The sequence below is a fragment of the Solanum stenotomum genome, chromosome 4, assembly GCF_019186545.1.
Source record: "Solanum stenotomum isolate F172 chromosome 4, ASM1918654v1, whole genome shotgun sequence".
In the NCBI taxonomy this organism is placed as follows: domain Eukaryota; kingdom Viridiplantae; phylum Streptophyta; class Magnoliopsida; order Solanales; family Solanaceae; genus Solanum; species Solanum stenotomum.
The window spans coordinates 2311020-2333023 of NC_064285.1; the positions used below are offsets into that span (position 1 = coordinate 2311020).

General features: G+C 33.8%; 3 protein-coding genes across 3 annotated transcripts; 2 read left to right on the plus strand and 1 right to left on the minus strand.

Annotated features, from left to right (window-relative positions):
* Positions 1 to 461: 461 nt before the first annotated feature.
* On the minus strand, positions 462 to 1896 carry LOC125863284 (NDR1/HIN1-like protein 6). The gene has a single exon (XM_049543466.1). It carries the CDS (start codon positions 1813 to 1815, stop codon positions 976 to 978), a length of 840 nt encoding a protein of 279 aa, XP_049399423.1. The 5' UTR covers positions 1816 to 1896; the 3' UTR covers positions 462 to 975.
* A 3336-nt stretch (positions 1897 to 5232) lies between these two features.
* On the plus strand, positions 5233 to 6934 carry LOC125862384 (abscisic acid receptor PYL2-like). Its single transcript, XM_049542434.1, has 2 exons — positions 5233 to 5646; positions 6404 to 6934. Exons 1-2 carry the CDS (start codon positions 5415 to 5417, stop codon positions 6742 to 6744), a joined length of 573 nt encoding a protein of 190 aa, XP_049398391.1. The 5' UTR covers positions 5233 to 5414; the 3' UTR covers positions 6745 to 6934.
* A 3918-nt stretch (positions 6935 to 10852) lies between these two features.
* LOC125863280 (uncharacterized) lies at positions 10853 to 16754 on the plus strand. The gene is made up of 6 exons (XM_049543463.1): positions 10853 to 11269; positions 12154 to 12422; positions 12565 to 12657; positions 12741 to 12812; positions 12969 to 13085; positions 15532 to 16754. Exons 1-6 carry the CDS (start codon positions 10954 to 10956, stop codon positions 16627 to 16629), a joined length of 1965 nt encoding a protein of 654 aa, XP_049399420.1. The 5' UTR covers positions 10853 to 10953; the 3' UTR covers positions 16630 to 16754.
* Positions 16755 to 22004: the final 5250 nt, after the last annotated feature.

Here is a 22004-nt window from a genome sequence, read left to right on the forward strand (position 1 = left end):
TTAAATACAAAGCTATGTGTAAATGAGGAAATAATTAAGACTTGATTGAGATCTACAATGAAATTATCTAGAGAGTAATTTTCTTTAGTACTTGTGAATTATTATTGTCAGATTGATAACAAAGTATCTTATTATAGTAAGATAATTATATATAATTGTACTATATCATCAACAAATCTAATGTATCCCATAATTAGAGTTTGGAAATGTTAGAGTGCATGTTAATCTTACGTTTACCTTAAGAAAATAAAGATTTTTGAGATAGACTCTCGATTTAAAGAATGCAATACCAACAAGCTGAAATAACAACAAGACAATACGAATAACCAAGGCTAAAGAAACAATAATAAAAGTCTAAGAATACAAAAAAAAAATAACAAGAATAAAATCAATACTTGGGAAACATAATACAAATTTACATAAATATAATTATTAAGGCACATCAAAGAAGAATTATTAAGAATATATCAAACTCTTTTTTTTTGTTTGCTTTTTGGTACATTAAAATTATATCAAACTCTCAATATTTCACCAAAAAAAATCTACATAACACCATTTTCTCCCTCCATTTGCCTTATCTCTACTACATAATAGTATAATATTATGAATAAATTGCAGAAATCAAGCAAATAATTGATAAATAAAAATAAAAACAACGCAAAAAGAGTTGAGAATCAAAAACCCATTTAACTACCTCAATTTTTTGAATTTTCTATCCAAATTATCACGTGTTTACTTTTTCTACCTGAATTAGTACCAATTATTTATCAAAACATACCTCAACTATAACTATTCACATTTTCTACCTGAATTATTACGATGTTAAGGTAGAAAAAAGTGAATACATTATGATTAACGTGTGATTCGATAAATATTTGATCATACTTCAGATAAAAAAAAACTTCCACACCCAATAAATAATTCACCGAGATAATTTAGGTGCGTTTTTCACCCTTCACTCACCCCAAAAAATAATTAGAAGGTCCATTTTAAGATCTTCATGCGTAAATCAGCCTTACATTTAGCATTTGTAGTTGAAGCCACCGCCGGAGTTTTCCCCGTCGGAATTCTTCCATGGATTCCGTCACAAGTAACTCTGATCCCGACTTCCTTACTTTTCAGTTTATCCATTTTCGCCAACACCATTGTATCCAACAAGATCTTCATCGGTAATCCATTTTTTCTCTTCAGATCTGATTTCAACGATGAAATTGAATCCGCATCGAGCACTTGAGACGCCATTGATAGAGTTGAGTGAATGATCGTGATGTTATTTGGACCGCTGCTGAATCCTGTGAACGATCCATTAGCTAGTAGAACTGAATTCGAGTTCACAGTTAAGGAAATAGGATCGTAGTTGTAAATCAGCTTTTTGTTAGGGTTTTTAGTGGAGAGTGTGAGATTGAGCTTAACGGTGAGGTGTGTAGTGTCGTCGGAGGTAGTAGTGAGTTTGAATTGGATGATTTTGAGTGAGGAGACGGAGAATGCCGGAGGTTTTGGGCGGAATAGGAAGTAGAAACCGGCGCCGGCGATTGCGGCGAGGAGGAGGACGGTGCAGATGAGGAGGAGTGACCAGAAACAGCAGAAGCAGAAGCACCGACGGCAGGTGCAACGGCGGCGGTTGTGTCGGTGGTAGGCAGTTGGAGTTGGTCGGTAAGGGATGCGATTCGGATTGTACATTTGGTTCTTCGCCGCCGGAGGAGGAAATTGCTGCGGTTTTGCGGCGGCTTTGGGATTGACGCCAGCGCCAGCGCCAGCGGCAATATTGGTGGCATTGCCATTTGGCTTAGCTGAAGGGTGAACTCTGTCAGCCATTTTTGGAGAGAAAAAATGAGCTTAGATTTGGCAGAAGAAAAATAGAATTTATATTTCTGTCGTTTCACAAAGGTGTTTGACTAATGTCGGTGGATTCAGTGAATTCTATTATGCTCGCTCGGATTTTTCAAAAATATTATCGAGATGTGTATCATATAGATGTCGGAATATTTTGAATAACATAGGAACTAGTCAATCTCAATAGAAGATTGAGCCCGTTTAAATTGACTTAAAAGTTGGTCAAACATAAATTTTAAGTCAGTTTTTTACTTTTGAAGTGTTTGACAAATATAAAGAATAACTTAAAACAAGTTACAAAGTGTTTGACAAGGTAAAAAATGACTTATAATAAGTCAAAAATGACTTAAAATAAGTCAGAAACCAAAAGTAGATCTCTTCCTACTTTTTATTTTTTGACTATTTTTAACTTAAAAACTACTTTTTTTTAAGTCAATTCAAACGGGCTTAGATAGTTAAGTATTGTCTTATTTTTTTACGAATTAGACTTTGGTAGTTTAACGTTCTAAACATGTTTCGCCTTTGTACCAATAGTATTAGCAGTTTTGTGAGTTGTTGTTACTTTCCATTGTGTTTTTAATAAATGTATTATTTTGTTATATGATGTGTTCTCTAGTACTTATTATATGTATTATATGTTACTTAGATATGCGTTACATTCTGTTTTTTATGATTGATTTATATTGATGGACTTCTAAAATTCGTTCATGCTACTCGGATTTTTAAAAAATACATGTTATATAGATTCTGAAATATTTAGAGAGCTAGAGTAACATAGGAATTAGTCCATCTCAATAAAAGATTTTGTAGATAATTAAGTGTTGTCTTACTTTCCTACAATTAAGGTTCGGGGTAGTTTGACGGTTTGTACCTATTTCTTCTTAGTATCAATATTATTAGTAGTTTTGTGAGTTGTGATTTATATTATATTGCATCTGATTATGTTTTAATTACTACATTACTTTGTTATGTAATGCTTTTTCTAGTACTTGTTATATGTACTTATGTATGTTACTTGATATGTGTTGCGTTCTATCGAAATGAAATGTGAGTAAAATTTATGTACTTTCTATCTTTATCGACCTCATTATGTAAAATTATACTAAATATGTTGTTTGTAGGCAAAAATATTCATGTATATTGATAAGTTATATAGCAAGTATCTTATAAAACTAGTTGTTGTGCACATAAATTGATGCCAACACCATGATTGAAGAATTTTTGCCGTTCCGTCTTTCGCACGGAAGTCTGTCTGTCTTCATTTCAATCATCGTAGTTCGATCGATCAACTACGCCCATCCAATCTAAAAAAAAAAAAGTGTTTGTCTAACACCTTAAGATTTGATGAAATAAATATAATCTTTTCGCTTTCAATTATAAATTTTTAGTTTTAATATCCTAAAATAAAATAAAAATAGATAAGATTTTTTTCGTACATACTTCAGTATTCATGTAACAGATTAATCAAGTCAAATATCAAATATGATAGTTAAAACCAATTATCAATCGAGCCATTAATTACCAAACAACAAATGATTAAATAATTATAAATAATAAAATAAAATAACTCTTAAATATAGAAAAATGCCAACTTTTTTTTAACAAATTGATAAGGAAAGAATAAATAAAACAGATAAAGTAGAGTAACTTGGTTAATACAAAAGGAGTATGAAAATTTGTGAAGTATAGGCAAAGCAAGCGTCAAAGTCTCTCTTCTAAGTTTTTCCTTCATTTGTTCCAAGTACTTATATATTTTAAAATTTAATTTTATAAATTTATTTTAAAGATTTTTATGTTGAATTAAGATTTTTTAAAGTTATAAACTCATATTTGGTGGTTATTGTATTCGTCATGAATTTTTATGTAAAAATATATATATGTGTGTAAAAATACTAGATTTGGATGAATCTGATACTAATACTTTATGTTCGCCTTTATTTGAGAGGGCGGAGGGGCGAGAGTGAGGATAATTTATGACTGTTATATTAAAATATGATTGAATAATAAGTTAAAATTTAGTAATAGAAAAGTATGTAGTACAATAAATTCTACCAAAAATGTTGTACAATAATAATTATGGGCATATATTTATTAGGTTGATTTGAATATTAATAAAATTTAGTAATAGAAAAGTATGTAGTACAATAATAACCGATCTCCTTGCTCGTGGTATTGATGTCCAGCAAGTCCCCCTTGTTATTTATTTTGTCCATCGAAACTTGAATAGATAGAAAGAAATCACCTATTAATATTTTGCCTCTGCTAAATTTTGAACTTTGAATCGGACTTAGTGATTCTCTAATTGATCACTGAGCCATACTCGTGACTCTTCCTAGTGTCTGTGTTCTTGTATACATAAGCTTTCTTAAGTTAGAGAAAAGAGAGCATGTTTGAACTTTGAAGTGAAGAAAGAAACATGAACTTGAATATTGTAGAAACAAAATTCCAATTCATTGAAAAATAACAAGAAATTTCTAAGACTCCTCAAAAATACTGCGGACTATGTGTCAAATCTTCCAAAATAGCTACTCCTTATACTTGGAGGATCAAATATGGATGCAATATCATTTTTGAAACGTTCTAACCTATATCTTTGATTGGTGCAACATTACTCGACCATTTTGATCCGTCCAAATTCAACCTAACTTGCTAATTTGACACCCCTAACATCATAGTTTCACATATATGTCTCTAAGTCCTAACCTAGAACTCTAGTTGGTCTGCGGGATGAGATAAGCAAGAATATTTATGATATTATTTTATCTCACCTTCTATATGGGATAGTAATACCACTATTTCAATACAAATAGTGAGATATAAATCTCCGATTTTCCTAATACCTCAAATTAAATATGAAATAAAATTAATTTATTTCAAAATTATTATCCTTATCTCACGTACCAAATAACGGTCCAAGAAAAAGTTGTGGGTAGGGTTGAATGCTGCAAAGTTGAGTTTTGATCACGCGAATGTGTTAAACTTTGTCACATGATCCTCGAATATACAGCTTTGCTATGTTTGCTGTTTTTTCTTCTTCTTTTTTTTTCTCGATATTCGATATTTGTTTCGTATCTTAATATAATTTAAATTTACGCCGCATATATAAAAGCTCAATTATTTTAAAAATGTACTTTACCAGCAAATTATATCCAATCCATATTGTATAAACTCGAAGTTTCTGATTAAAAATTTAAAAATCGAATTCATTTTTCAAATAGTTACTCGATAATAATTATTATCTCAGAAAGTCACCGAACTTTATTTGTGACATAAAAATCACTCAATTAATGTTAATTATCTCATAAAGTCGATTAATTATTATTATTTCACCTATAAAATTACGCTTGCTTCATGCACGGAACTGCCTACGAAACTCTTATAAATAAAGCCAAACAACCCATGCCCACGTGTATTTTCCCTCTCACAAAAAGAAAGCCTATAACTTCTCTTCCTATCTCCCAAAAACCAAAAGAAGGATAAAACAATTTGCCATTTTTTTCTCCATTTTCAATCAATCAAATTTGTGATTTTTTTTCTCTTCAAGAACACTCACCTCGTCGATTCTTTCCCTCGTTCCTTAAATGGATGGCGATGGCCAATTATTAGTTCCACAAGGGCTAACACAAGAAGAATTTGCAGAATTGGAGCCCTTGATTCGAAATTACCATACCTTTGAGGATTTACCAAACACTTGTACTTCTCTTGTGACACAACGCATAGACGCGCCGGTCGATGTTGTGTGGCCATTCGTCCGTCGTTTTGATAATCCCGAGAAGTATAAGCACTTCATCAAAAGTTGCAGGATCGTGTCAGGTGTGTAATTACTTCATCTAAAAGTTTAAATTGACGTTAGTACTACACACATATATTATTATAAGTGATTATTTTGTCACGTACACTATACTTCAATATACCTAGACTTGTTCTAGTGGTTAAAGTAAATACTACTATTGATCTTCTCGATGAAAAAAAATATCTCACATATGAATATCATTCATTTTCCTAGTTCAAATTAAACACATAAAATTTGTCCAAAAATGTCGTAGTGATAATATACTTGAATTATCTTTTATTAATAATATCCAAAGTTCGTTTTTAATTTGTTTAATTCAATCAAAATAAAAGCTTTCATTTCTCTTTCTGCTTTTTGATTTTATGTTTACCATTTTGTTGAACTAAAAGAAAAGAAGCTTTCAAGTATTTCACAATGCATTTTTATATTATGATTTTAGTCGTTTCGATGAATCTATCTAAATTACCATCACTTCTCTGATCGATAAAAGTTGCATGTTTATATAATAATCGAATTGTAGCGGGTAATCAATCCTTGTAAAAAGCTAAATTCAAAATAAGTAGCGGAGCCACATGTACTTAACACTCCTTCGTAAAAAAAATTTACATTATGACGTAGCTAGGTAATTTTATTTGACGGATATTTTATCCCAAATAAGAATAATATATATATATATATATATATATATATATTGACATATCTCGACTTCTTTGTGAATTTATTTCTTTATATTTTGATCTTTCTTAGTAAAAATTCTGACTCCGTCACTCGATACAGGTGATGGCGGAGTTGGCAGCATAAGAGAAGTCACAGTTGTGTCAGGAATACCTGCATCAACAAGTACAGAACGTCTAGAGATATTAGATGATGAAAAACATATTTTAAGTTTTCGAGTTGTTGGAGGTGAACATAGATTGACAAATTATAAATCAGTAACATCAATTAATGAATTCAACAAAAATGGAAAAATTTATACTATAGTTTTGGAATCATATATTGTTGATATTCCAGAAGGGAATACTGGTGAAGATACGAAAATGTTTACTGATACTGTTGTGAAATTGAATCTACAAAAACTTGCTTTAGTGGCAATGTCCGCTATGCATGGGCACGAATAATTAATCGCGATGTAAGGATGATTCAAGATTTGAATTTGATCGTTTTGTTGTTTTTTTAGATTAATAAGTATGGTGTTTGGGGCGAAATGTGCTTCCTTTCATCAGGACAGGTATGGAATAAGATTTGACAATTTTTATGTATTATGTACGTACAATTGTATGCAGTTATGTAATCGTGAGTTTGGTTTTTTGAAATGTTCGTTGTACTTTTAGTGATTCTTGAAATATATATATCTATGTTTCGTGTGCGAACTATATGTATTTGTATTCGACTCAAAATTCTTTGACGGTATTGGCAATATCTCTTATATTTTATATTTTACGAATATGATTTGTGTATACTTTACTATCTCAAGATTTTGCTTACAAAATAATACTAAATATGTTATTATCGTTATTTTCTATAAAGAAAAAAGGAGCCTAACTTTATATGCATGAAAAGCTGGCAAAATGCCTTGTCAATGTTTGTGTATACTCCAAGCTTAAAGGGGGAAATTATTGTTGAACTACTCTATTACTTTTTGAATAAATGTGAGGGGGAAAAAAAGGAGAGAAATAATTTTTTTTTAAAATACAAACATAAAAAAGGATAAACATTAGTATTGTTACCATTGAGAAACCTGTGACTTTCACCTTGTAACATGTGATATTAAATTTGCTTTATTAGTCACTTATTTTCTTCTGGTTTATACCTTGTTTGAAATTTGACAAGAAGAAAATAAATTTGCTTTATTAGTCACTTATTTTCTTCTAGTTTATACCTTGTTTGAAATTTGTCTAGAAGAAAATAATTTTTTTAAAAAATAAAATATATATATATACTCTTTTTTGAAATTAAAAGAGAGCAATTTGAAAATATATACATATATATGTATATTATTTTTCGAAATTATCAAATATTCGTGTTTTTTATTAGGCCCACCTCTACCTTTGGTAAGGTTATACAAGAGCTCAAGGAGAAATATGATTTATAACATAGAAAGGGTTTAATACTAATGTAAGGATCATCTTACAATAGAAGAGACATGTATTATCATATGCTACTCTAATATAAGTGTAGTAATTTTAGCTTTTAATGTGTTTGAAAGTCTTTGATCAAACGAGTATTTTTATAAAAAGCTTATATGAATTTAATTTCATTCGTCAACCGACAAAACAAAGACTAATTAATGCAACAAATTGTAAGAGCATCATTAAAGATCAGGCCCATGCTATTTTGGACTTGTCATTTGTGACGTTGAGTTTAGAAAGGAAAAATTACAATCTAATATTTTTGGGCCATCTAATTTACAAAATACGAATATAATATATGTTGTATATTAAATATGTACATCCTATACTTATAAGATATATATATATATATATACACATATATAATTGAAATGTATAAATAGTATATACTATGATCATGTTAATAAACGAAATGGTTCGAGTATACATTTAGGGGTCGTTTGGTAGAGTATATAAGAATAATGTTAAATAAAGTGTATTAGTAATGCATGTATTAGTTATGCTTGCATTAATTATACATAGATTATTTTAATGCATTGTTTGGTTTGATGCATTAAAAATAGTATGTATTGCATTAAAAAAATTATTTACAAAGATACCCTCCACTTTTATGGTGGAAAAGATGTAAAAAAATGTTTTGAGGGACAATTGAGTCTTTTGTCATTTTAATGCATGCATTAAAACTATTGCATTGCTAATACCTAGAAATCCATGGTATTAGCAATGCACACCTTAATACACAATAGAATGTATAACTAATGCAAGCATTAGTTATACATAGGTTGAAAAAGAGTACCAAACAAGGTACTAGCAATACACAAAACTAATACATGCATTATTTTTTCTAATACACTCTATCAAACGACCCCTTACATAAGTTTTCCTTCAAACAATGAGTAATTGACTTGTTGAGATTTGGGTTGTGAAGAGGTTGCAAAATAAGTTTCCTTTCAGAGAATGAGTATTTTTCTTGTGATTGTCTCTTCACAGAAAAAATTAGTGACTAAAGATAAATTGTTGAAAATTAAAATTTCTTGTGATTGATATTACTTGTTATCTATGTGATGATAATTTATTAAGGCCTAACCCATCGGTGGCCCCTTGAATTTGGCACGAAGTTTCAGTTAGACATCTCAATTGGACGATGTTTATTTTAGATACCTCATGTACGGTATCGCTATATCATTTTGACACTTTTTTCCCAATCAACAAAAATATATGAAGTGTGTGTTACACTCACGAATGACGTGTAAAGTGACAAATTAAACGATGAAATTTGTCATTTGTGTCAAAAACAATTCTTAAACAATAATTTTTGAGTAAAAATAAAAAGTAACCAATGCATCAATGACATATGGATTTTTGCCCAAATAATTTTTTAAAACAATTTAGCCAATAAAATTCCCTCACCCACCCCCACAGTCTTCTTCTCCAAACACCCCAGTCCATTTGCAGAAATACCCCCCACCCATTTTCCAGAAATATCTGCACACACCCCGTTTTCCCGCCCCCGAGGCGATTTTCTTCTCCAAATACTTGCAAAAACATATGAGAAACATGCCAACCTACACACTGCTCCTTTATTAGTGTTTTTTTTTAAATATCTTTTTGTTTCTTTTTTCCCCTAAATAGCAGATTCACAAAAAAAAAAAAAAAAATTACTTCTATGTAAATATTCAATCCTTTTGGGAAAGATTCTCATAAATTAATTTACTAAGTAAATCTTAAAATGGTTACATTTCTAAATTTCTAAAACAATTTCTATCATTTTTCAATTGTTTATGGTAACTGTTTTGATTCACCATAGTTGGATGTTTAAGTTTCAGAAATGGTGGCTGAAAATGGGAAAGAAGAAGAGAAATTTTTTTAAAAGTCAACTAAAAAGGTTTTTCACGCGCGGTCAATGAATGTATTACACTCATTAAACCATGTAAGCAAAAAGTGTTAAAATGACACAACAAGACCCTACATGAGGTGTCTAAAATGAACATCGCCTACTTGAGGTGCCTAAGTGAAACTTCTTGCCAAATTTAGGGGGCCACCGATGGGTTAGGCCATTTATTAAAAACTGCTCATCATTTATTCATAAAATGTATTTGGTCTACTTTATTGCCATATTGACTTTAAAACATTGTTTTGTGTGAAGTTGCAACGAAATGACATTGAAAGGACTTTGTATCAACTTAATAGAAAGCATTGAAGATGATGAGAAAACATATTGTGATTGCTAATTTAGGAGATTTGATTTTTCATATTTGAACGTCCAGAAATTGAAAACTGTATAGAGATCACACTGTTAATAAACACATCACGACAAATTTAATTACTATATTTGAAAAGAACAAAAACAAGGAGTAATTTTTGTCATTAGAAGTTTTTTAAAATTCTGGACACAAACTCTTACAGCTCAGTATCATCTTGAATGACGGTTTGTATGATTGTATGGATCTTGTTAAAACCCATATGATTGCTATCACTAGTCTAAAAGGTAATTATCAACTAAAGATAAATTGTTGAAAATGAAAATCTTATATATTGCTAGTGTAACGATAATTCATTGAAAACTATTCATCATTCAGTTATAGATAATGAATATGATCTACCACATTACGAAATCACTTTAAAGCATAACTTGAGAAGAATTCACAACAAACGGTATTGAATAAGACTCTGCATCAACTTAACAGGAAGCACTGAAAAATGAAAAGAAAACAGATCACGACTTTTTATTTGAGAACTTTGATTTATTATATCTGAACTGGTAAAAACTAAAATCTGTATATGAGTTATATTATAGATAAACAAACAATATTTCAACAAATTCAGTTAGAAATTACGAACATAATTAGTATGTTCAGTAATTCAAAAAAGATCAAAAAACACATAAACTTGATTTCAAGATTGTATAACTATAGTCGATCAACACTATAAATTTATATGAACCTAAAATTTGCTCCGGACATAGATAGCTTACCAATGCTTTAGGACATGATCTTAGATAGATCGGGGAGAGACTTTGAGGCCTAATTTCTATCAATTAAAAAATATCTAATCTAGTCATGGGTCAAATCCATATAAAACTCATTGTTGACCCGAACTTGTTCATTCTCTTTACTACCACTTCTCTCACTAGGGTTTCAAAAACCCTACCGCCGCTGCTCTCCTTTTTCCCCAAATCTGAGCAAATTGAAAGCAACAATGGCGGAAGAAGCACAGTACGGAACACCAGAAGCCGGTAACAACAAGAGGAAGTACGATGATCAAACGACACCGTCTCCTGGTCCACGTAGACCTACTGGATTTTCTGCTCCGATCGCTTCCTTATCTCCTTCTGATGGTGCTGCTCCTCCTTCTTCTTACAACAATGTTCCGCCGCCTATGGATGATTTCCAATTGGCTAAGCAGAAGGCTCAGGAGATCGCTGCTAGGTTGTTGAATAGTGCTGAAGCTAAGAAACCTAGAGTTGATAATAACGGCGGTGGTGCTGGTGCTGGTGGATATGATTCCTATGAACGTAAGGGTTATGAGCTTTTTCTAGCCTTTCGCTGTATGGATTTTGTGTTTTGTGTAGTTTGTCTGTTTTCTTTGGATGCTTTGACACGAAATTGAGATTTTTTTAAAGAATTGTAATTTTTTCTGTAATTCTTTACTGTTAGAGATACTGCACTATTAAAACGAAGTTCATTTTTCACTGATATCGTTAAACCCCATATCAAAATAGTGTTTATATTGGCTACGATTGATTTATTTAGTTTGTACGGTAGTCAAGTTTACACGATTTATGAGTTTTCTGTCCTTTTCTGTTATTGATTTTGTGTGCTCTCTTATGATGGTTTTTGAGATGAAGGTGAGATGTTTTTTAGATTAAAAAGATGTATTTTCACACTGATATTCTTTTCCTTTTCGATACCGCTTTATGGACACCAAAAGGAAGAATTTGAGTTCGTTATTTACAGGTATCCTTATATCTTATACAGCTCGTTGTAGTATTTTTTCTATATCCAAATAGGGTTCATATTTACAATAATGGTGCTGGTGGAATTGATTCCTTGAGAGTTTACTTCCTTTTGTTGTTGTTGATTTGTGTTTATGCCTTTTTGCTGTGGGAGAACAATTTTGAGAAAATGAAGTTTTTTTTTGTAATTACTGAAGTGTTATTTTATTGCTCATTATTATTGTAATTTTCACCTACTTCTATACCCTACCAAAAATAATCTGTTTACAAAATATTTTTGATGAAATACAATTATCCATACCAAATTTGTGTTTGTAATTGGCTACCACTGATGTGATTAGTTGGCAAGGTAGTAGGGTTTTAGCTTTCACTATGATAGCAATTCTTGTTTATTATAAGATCTTGTTGAGATGTTAAATATATGTGGCTTTTCTTGACTGCAGACAAGCCCATTGTTACTCCTTCAGTTACAAGTTCATATGGTTATCCGGGGCAAAGCAAGAAGATTGAAATACCAAATGGCAGAGTTGGTGTGATTATAGGAAAAGGTGGGGAGACCATCAAGTATCTTCAACTCCAGTCTGGAGCCAAAATTCAGGTTACTAGAGACATGGATGCTGATCCTAATTCTACAAATAGAGCAGTTGAACTCATGGGTACTCCAGACCAAATAGCCAAGGCTGAACAGTTGATTACTGAGGTTCTTTCTGAGGTACTAATCTTTGCCTTACAATACCTAAAAGAGTGTCAAACTCCAGTAATTCTTTTGTTGAATTATATCCATCTTCTCATGCTTTTGACCATTAATTGATCTGTTTTCAGTTTGTTAATAATGCATTATGTATCTGAAACAGGCTGATTCAGGTGGTTCTGGTCTAGTTTCCCGAAGATTACCTGGACAGCAATCTGGAGGAGAACAGTTTTCCTTGAAAGTCCCCAACAACAAGGTGAGATTTAGTGTTGTAGTTTAGTTGTCTCGTGGTTAGCTTTCTACTGTTTGTCTCATGTGTATTGGTATGTGTTTTGTTAGGTTGGTCTTGTTATTGGAAAAGGAGGTGAAACTATAAAAAGTATGCAGGCAAGAACTGGAGCACGTATTCAGGTAACTGCAAAATACTTTTCCCAAATAATTTGCAGTTTTTAGTTGGCAATGGCACTTATCTTTTATGAAGAATTACAGTCCTTTGCAGTGTGTGAAGCAATTGTTTAGGAAATTTTTTTCCAGCTTTCTTTCTTATCTTTTCCTACTTTGTCACAGGTGATCCCTTTGCACTTGCCTCCAGGTGATACATCACAGGAAAGAACAGTTCAAATTGATGGGTCAAGTGAACAGATTGAGGCTGCTAAGCAGCTGGTGTATGAAGTAATTAGCGAGGTATGCGTAATTGGATATCACTTTCTATTCTTTCCTTTTTATTGCAAGAATATAATAGGCTGCAAAGGTAGATGAACTCTTGCCTCATGATGATGCATTTAATCTCCTTCAAATTTTGAACAGTCTATATTTGTATGTTATTTGCTGTTTGTAGTTTGTAACTGTGTGTGTATGTTGCAAGTTGCATGTTGTGGAAGACTATACTTTTATACTTTAATCCTGTAAGAGTTGCTTTTGTAGTTCTCCTGATCCTGAATGTTCAAATTTCATCTCTTAGCATCTTGAAGATGCTGTGGTGTTAATTTTTTCAGCAGTGGTGGAATTTCCTGACACATTTAAGTTACAGTTTACTTCTGTTGCTACAGCAGCATGAATGGCAATTACTAATCCAATATACGACTTAATCAGGATGTTCATAATCTATATCTGAAAGTTTCATGTATGTATGTTGCTGTCAATTACCTATATATCCGTCCTTGCGTCGCTAGAATTCATAGTGTTTGCAGATACCATTTTGCCAGTCCTCTTCTCGGGTCGACAGCGTCGGTTAATGGGAATTGTAGTTCATTTCAATGACCCCTGGATGAAGGAGATTGGCTCTTGCTGTGCTTCAGTTTTTGGAAGGAAGTATTCTTATTAATATTGGAGATATGCTTTCTAGTTGCAAATAGGTCTTTGAGAGTATTTTGCTCCACTCTTAACTATAGCTCCATTACTTTAAATAGAAGGATTAATAGTTTGTTATCCACATAATATATCTGTAGTGTGACATGACACCTACATATGTCAACATTTTTTCCCATCGGTTCTTTTTAATTAGTTGGATGTTGCTGGAGCAAGAGATCAGTTTCTAACCCAAGGCATTATCAGGTTTAAGATGGCTTATCAAAATGTTTAGTTGCCTCAATGTCTATTGATCTATATTTCATTGGACTTTAGATGTTCTGATTTTTGTGAGGCACAGGTTTTGGAGAGGTTCTCCTTGAAGGTAACTAAGTCTGTCTAAAAATTTCCCTAATATTGAGGATATATTCTAATCTGAGATGTGCAATAACTCTTGGTTTGGGTACTTGGTTAATATCAAGAGACAACATATAACTATGCTGGTTAATTTTGTATCTGATCACTGATATTATTATTGGAAAATTTGTAGGCTTAGTATGTATTGGACAATGGTGACACCAACATGGAACCCTAAGTGTTGGTGTTCCCTCAGCATTGTTCTGGTATGGTCTCCAACCTAATTATTGATAACTAATGTCATATTGTGGGAGTAAATGAGGGACTGATTTTGCTAGGATGCAATGGAGGAAACTAAGATTTGTTGAAATTATCATTGTATCTTTTGGCTGTCAATCTTGAGATATTATATGAATGTACTACACAAGTGTTGTAACAAATAGTGTTTGGTGTAATTATCTACTGTTGATGTCATTATTCAGCCAGAGGACAACTTTTTTGTGCCTCAGGATTTTCTAGTGCTTTATTTGGTTTCTCTCAAGAAAAATCCACCTCATTCATTACTATTGATTATCCGCTAGTATATGATTTTTTCCTTTTCTCCATAGACCTTTTAGTAATGGCTATGAAGATCAAACTTCCTTTGAGATTCGGAGTGCTTTAAGGACCATTAGTATGCCAGTTTTGTGTGTTCTCCTCTTGATTGTTAGCAGTACTGCTAGGTTCGCATTTCTCATTATCGAAAAACGGATTGTTGCCCTTCAAGTGTGATGTGGCATGTAGGAATCTGCAGTGTTATTAATGACATACATTATCACTCTGTGGTTTCCCTTCTTGTTGGTTCCCCTGTGGTCCACTTCTCTTATGGGTGAACCCAATTCAAGTAGTGATTGCTCGTCTTGGAACCTCAAGGTGAACTGCTCTTGCTGCTTTGCCAACACATCATATTTATTCTTAATATTGAAGTTCGTCGTTTGTCTAATTTGCATGTCATTGAAATAGTTATTCGTCTTCTCTGGGTATATAAATTTGGATACACCATATTATTATCATATAAAAATCTGAATACTCTGCTTATGACATAATGAACAGATTACTCCATCATCTTTTATTATGGTCAAGTCCCTTGGCCTATAGTGGTGCCTTGGTCATCTTATAGTGGTATCTTGCCCTCTTAAGAGTTATCTTGCCTACATATAGAATGTGTGTGTATTTGTTTTTTGCTTTTTGCTTTGGTATCCTTCACTTCAAATAGGGTGAGGATGAGCATCTGCCAGGAGTTTGTACCTCCCAACCAGTAAGTCTTACATCTGTCTTGATGCATACCTAATATCAATTGTTATATGTTTGTGGTAATAAGTTACTGTTTTATCTGCTATGATTATGCTACCTGGGTGTGGCTTAGTCTGCCCTTGCAATGTGAGTTATTTAAATATGCTTGAATCAATCGTATTCTTGGTTAGTTTAGACAACAATTCTTGTGCAGAATCGTGCTAGGAATCAAGGGATGTCTGGAGGATATCAACAACAAGGTTATCAGGCCCGGCCTCCTACAAGCTGGGCCCCTCCTGGTGCACCTATGCAACAATCTGGTTATGGCTATGGTCAGCCTGGTGCATACCCATCTCAACCATCTTATCCTGGCTACCCTCCTCAACCTGCCTCTGCTGGATATGCCTCTGGCTGGGATCAGAGTGCTGCTCAAAATCAACAATCTCAGGCAGGTGGGTATGATTACTACAACCAACAGGCTCCACAACAACAGCAGCAAACTGCTGGAGGTTCAGCTGCTTCAACTGATTCTAGTGCCTATGGTTACAACCAGCAATCTGCCTCTGGTTACAGCCAAGGACAAGCTTATGCCCAGGATGGCTATGGTGGATATCACGCACCTGCTCCTCAATCTGGTGGTTATCAGGGTTCTGGTTATGAGCAGCAACAAGGTTATAGCTCTACTGCTGGCTATGGGAATGCCTCAAACCCAACATCAGATGGCCAGAACTCGTCATATGGTACCCAAAGTGATGGCAGTCAAGCACCTCCACCAGCATCAGCCACGGGTCAACAAGGATATCATTCTGGCCAGCAGCCCAGCCCTAATCCTAGTTACCCATCTCAAGGCTCTGCTCAGGCTGGATATGGGGTGCCCCCAACTTCTCAAGGTGGGTATGGTACACAGCCAGCTGGAGGCTATGCTGCTAGTTATGGGGCCCCTCAGGCTCAAAAGCCTCCTAGTCAGGCAAGTTATGGTCAACCACAGCAGTCTCCTAGTGCACAAGCTGGTTATGCTCAGCCTCCCACTGCGCAACCCGGGTATCCTCAACCAGCTGCTCAATCAGGTTATACCCAGGCTGATCCCAACGCTCAGCGACCTCCCTCTTCTGCCTATGGTGCTCCACCAGCTCAGCCAGGTTATGGTGCCCAGTCTTATGGCGCTCCGCCAAGTTATGGCCAGCAGCCACCACCTTACAACAGTGCCTATGGTGGTTACTCCCAGCCTCCAGCATATGCTTCTGAAGCAGCTCCAACCTCGCAGTCTGTTCCACCTAGTGGTGGGGTTGCAAAAGCTTCACCTCAGAGTTAATATCAGTCTTTTTCATATGTTTAAGCGGATCTTTTTAAGACAATTTCTTACTTTTGTTGCTTAGTTATCTTTAGGTTTTATAGTGTATCAAGCACTGTTTTAAACTGTAGTTTGTTTTTGTCCCCCCATATCTGGGCTGCGTATTGTTTTCCTTGTTATATCTTTCAATTTGTTGGATGTGTTCTCAATTAAATTTCCTAGGGGCTAGGCATGTATGTGCATGTTATTCTATGTTTCTTTTCAAGAATTTCAAATGGTTTACGGAGTACCAGCAGAGACCTCAAAATCATGGAGGTTTCTGCTTCTGTACGTTTGTTTTTGAAGGATAGTATGCTGAATTCAGACTTCTTCAGTTTGCAATATACTCTGATGTCTTGTCTTCAGTATTTCAGATATAGATGCATGAATTTAATTTGAGAAAAAAGTTTTATGACTAAGACCTTTTATTTCACCATTATCCGCGTCATTTATATATAACTAAGAGGCCATTCAACAAAATTATGTGTTTTACAAAGTTTTTTCATGTGTTAGTTATTTAATAATTTTTTTGTGATGTGTTTTTTTTTTTTCAAAACCATTAGTAATGACCTAGGGAAATTGTATGTATAGCCTCACCATGATCTGCTCCATTTTAATAGCATATCGGGGCCACTGAAAAAAAAAATTAGTTGATTTACTCTATTTTTCATGTGCAACTTCAATGAATTTTTTTTTTTGGAGATATGACTTTCGGGCACTTGTTTTTGCAAAACCATTGCCCTTTTTTGGAGGTTTCTGTTTCAGTAGGGAAATTGTATGTATAGCCTCACCATTTTCACATTCACATGCCTTATTTTAGGAATCATGCAAATTTCATAATTTTTCGTGTGTATATTAGTCCATGAATCTGGCGTTCCTGAGCAAATTTATTATCTCACAAAACTTTATGAGGACCTTCGTAATGAGTTGTGGAACAATCACATATACTAACACTATTTTTTTAACCCCCATTTTTGCATTTACATGCCTTTTTTAGGAATCACACAAATTTCTCAATTTTTCTTGTGTACCCGAAGCATTCAAAATTCTTTTCTCAAAAACTTTATGAGGACCCCTGTAATGAATTGGGGAACCTTTACGCATACTCACACCATTTTTTTATCGCTCATTTTCGCATTTACAAACCCCTTTTTAAAAATCACCTAAATTCACCGATTTTTAATGTGCATTAGCCCATGTATCTGGCGCTCAAAGCACCCAATTTTTTTCTCAAAACACTTTATAAGGACCTTCGTAATGAGTTGGGGAACCTTTACGTATACTCACACCATGTTTTTACTCCCATTTTCGCATTTACAAGTCTTTTTTTAAAAATCACCCAAATTTTACAATTTTTCGTGTTTATTAGCCCATATATCTAGCTCTCGGAGCACTTAATTTTTTTCCTCAAAAAATATTATGAGGACCTCCGTAATGAGATGGGGAATCTTCACGTATACTTACACCATTTTTTAACCCCTATTCTCGCATTTACAAGCTCTCTTTTAAGAATGACCCAAATTCCCTGATTTTTTTGTGTGTATTAGCCTATAGATTTGACGCCCGGAGCACCCAATTTTTTTTTCTCAAAAAATCTTTATGAGGACCTCCGTAATAAGTTGGGGAAACTTCACGTACACTCACACCATTTTAATGCATTTTCACATTTACAAGCCCTTTTTAAGAATCGCCAAAATTCTCTGATTTTTCGTGTGTATTAGCCTATGGATCTGACACTCAGAGCACCCAATTTTTTTTTCTAAGAAAACTTTATGAGAACCTCCGTAATGAGTTGGGGAACCTTCACGTATACTCACACAATTTTTTAATACCCATTTCCGCATTTACAAGCCTTATTTTAAGAATCACCCAAATTTATCGATTTTTCGTGTGTATTAGCCCATTGATCTAGAGCTGGAGAACCCAAAGTTTTTTGCATAAGGACCTCCTTAATGACTTGGGTAACCTTCACGTATAATCACACCATTTTGTAACCCCCATTTCTGCATTTACAAGCACTTTTTTAATAATCTCCCAAAATTCCTGATTTTTCGTGTGTATTAGCCTATGGATCTGGCGCCAGGAGCACCCAAAATATTTTTCTCAAAATACTTTATGAGGACCTCACTAAAGAGTTGGGGAACTTTCACGTATATTCACACCATTTTTTTAACTCCCATTTCCGCATTTACAATCCTTTTTTAAGAATCACCCAAATTCCTCATTTTTCGTGTGAATTATTAACCCATGGATCTAGCGCACGAAGCACCTAATTTTTTTTTCCCAAAAAACTTTATGAGGATCTCTGAAATGAGTTGTTGAATCTTTACGTATACTCACACAATTTTTAACGCCAATTTTCGCATTTGCAAGCTCTTTTTTAAGAATCGCCCAAATTCATCAATTTTTATCTGTACTAGACCATGGATCGGGCGCCGGAGCACCCAAATTTTTTTCTCAAAAAACTATGAGGTCCTCCATAATGAGTTGGGGAACCTTAACGTATACTCACATCATTTTTTTAACGCTCATTTTCGCATTTACAACTTTTTTTTAAGAATCACCCAAATTCCCCAATTTTTCGTGTGTATTAGCCCATGGATTAGCGCCCGGAGCACTCAATTTTTTATCTCAAAAAACTTTATGAGGACCTCAGTAATGAGTTGGGGAACCTTCACATATACTAAGAACATTTTTTTAAAGCTCATTTCTACATTTACAAGTCTTTTTTTAAGAATCGCCCAAATTCAATGATTTTTCGTGTGTATTAGCCCATGGATGTGGCGTCCAGAGCACCATGATTTTGTTTTCTCAAAAAAGTTTATGAGGACCTCCATAATTAGTTGGGGAACCATCACGTATACTCACACCATTTTTTTATGTCCATTTCCGTATTTACAAGCATTTTTTAAGAATCGCCCAAGTTTCTCAAATTTACGTCTGTGTCCATGGATATGCCCGAGGAACCCAAAATTTTTGTCTAAAAAAACTTTATGAGGACCTCCGTAATGAGTTGGGAAATTTCACGTATACTTACACCATTTTTCAAAGCCCATTTTCACATTTACAAGTCATTTTTTTAAGAATCACCAAAATTTTTCAATTTTTCGTGTGTATTAACCCATGGATCTGGTGCCCGGAGCACCCAATTGTTTTTTCTCAAAAACCTTTATGAGGACCTCCGTAATGAGTTGGGGAACCTTCAAGTATACTCACACCATTTTTTTCAACTCCCATTTCATTATTTACAAGACTTTTTTAAGAATTGTCCAAATTCGCTGATTTTTCGTGTGTATTAGCTCATGAAATTGGCGCCTGGAGCACCTAATTTTTTTCTACAAAAACTTTATGAGAACCTTTGTATTGAGTTGGGGAATGTTCACATATAGTCACACCATTTCTTTAACACTTATTTCCGTATTTACTAGCCTTTTTTTAAGAATAACTCAAATTCGCTGATTTTTCATATGCAGTAGCCCATTATTTTGGCGTCGGAGAACCAAAATTTTTTTTCTCAAAAAACTTTATGAGGACTTTCTTAATGAGTTGGTGAACCTTTACGTATACTAACACTATTTTTTTAACACCCATTTCTGCATTCACAAGCCCCTTTTTAAGAATCGCCCAAATTTTCTAATTTTTCATGTGTTATAGCCTATGAATTTGGCGTCCGGAGCACCCAATATTTTTTCTCAAAAAACATTATGAGCACCTCTGCAATGAGTTGGGGAACCTTCACGTATACTCACACCATATGTTTAATGTCCATTTCCGCATTTACGAGCCCTTTTTTAAGTATCATCCAAGTTTTAAAATTTTTCGTATGTATTAGCCCATGGAGTTGGCACCCGAAACACCGAATTTTTTTTCTCAAAAAACATTATGAGGACTTCCGTAATGAGTTGGGGAACCTTCATGTATGCTAACACCATTTTTAACGCTCATTTTCGCATTTAAATGCCCGTTTTTAAGAATCACCCAAATTCACCGATTTCTTGTATGTATTAGCTCATGGATCTGGCGCCCAGAGCACCCAATTTTTTTTCTCAAAAAACTTTATGAGGATTTTCATAATGAGTTGGTGAACCTTCACATGTACTCACACTAATTTTTCGTGTGTTATAGACCATGGATATAGCACCCGGAGCACCCAAATTTTTTTTCTCAAAAATCTTTATGAGGACCTCCGTAATGAGTTGGAGAACATTCACCTATACTCACACCATATTTTTAACATACTTATTTGCATTACAAGGGTTTTTTTTATGTATCGTCCAAATTTTTCGATTTTTTATGTGTATTTGCCAATGGATTTGGCATCCGAAGCACCCAATTTTTTTTTCTCAAAAAACTTTAAGAGGACCTCCGTAATGAGTTGGGGAACCTTTATGTATACTCTCATCATTTTTAATGCCCATTTTCACATTTCAAAGTCTCGTTTTAAAAATCACCCAAATTCACCGATTTTTCGTATGTATTAGCCCATTGAACTAACGCCCAGAGCACCGAAATTATTTTTCTCATAAAACTTTATGAAGACCTCCGAAATGCGTTGTGAAATCTTAACGTATACTCACACAATTTTATTAATACCCCTTTACAAGTCTTTTTTACGAATCGCCCAAATTCTCGACTCTTCGTGTGTATTATCTCATGACTCTGGCGTCCGGAGCACACCAAATATTTTTCTTACAAATCTTGATGGTGACCTCCGTAATGAGTTGGGGAACCTTCGCGTATAATCAAATAATTTTTTTAACGCCCATTTTCGCATCTACAAACGCTTTTTAAAGAAAAATTCATCGATACTTCGTGTGTATTAGCCCATGGATTTGGCGCCCGGAGTACCCATATTTAATTTTTCAAAAAACTTTATGGGGACCTCCGAAATGAGTTGCGAGACCTTCACGTATACTCAAACCATTTTTTAACGTTTATTTTCACATTTATAAGCTTTTTATTCAGAAACGCCTAAATTCACCGATTTTTCGTGTGTAAGCTCATTGATGTGGCACCCGGAGAACCCAAAATTTTTTTTGTCAAAAACATTATGAAAACTTCGGTAATGAGTTGGGGAACATTCACGTATACTCACACCATTTTTTAATGTCCATTTCCGCATTTATAAGCCCTATTTTAAAAATCTCCTAGATTATTCAATTTTTAGTGTGTATTAAATGCCCATGGATCTGGCGACAGAAGCACCCAATTTTTTTTTCTCAAAAAACTTTATGTGTACCTTCGTAATGAGTTGGGGAACGTTCACATATTTTTACACCATTTTTTTAACTTCCATTTGTGCATTTACAAGTTCATTTTTAAGAATCCCAGATTTACCAATTTTTCGTATGTATTAG

What these genes read in the sequence shown, in the direction of transcription:
- LOC125863284 (XM_049543466.1), bottom strand. Translation starts at nt 1,815, where the DNA reads ATGGCTGACAGAGTTCACCCTTCAGCTAAGCCAAATGGCAATGCCACC.
- LOC125862384 (XM_049542434.1), top strand. Translation starts at nt 5,415, where the DNA reads ATGGATGGCGATGGCCAATTATTAGTTCCACAAGGGCTAACACAAGAA. An exon ending in AAGTTGCAGGATCGTGTCAG is followed by an intron (nt 5,647 to 6,403) that starts GTGTGTAATTAC and finishes CACTCGATACAG; the next exon opens with GTGATGGCGGAGTTGGCAGC.
- LOC125863280 (XM_049543463.1), top strand. Translation starts at nt 10,954, where the DNA reads ATGGCGGAAGAAGCACAGTACGGAACACCAGAAGCCGGTAACAACAAG. An exon ending in TGAAAGTCCCCAACAACAAG is followed by an intron (nt 12,658 to 12,740) that starts GTGAGATTTAGT and finishes GTGTTTTGTTAG; the next exon opens with GTTGGTCTTGTTATTGGAAA. An exon ending in GAACTGGAGCACGTATTCAG is followed by an intron (nt 12,813 to 12,968) that starts GTAACTGCAAAA and finishes ACTTTGTCACAG; the next exon opens with GTGATCCCTTTGCACTTGCC.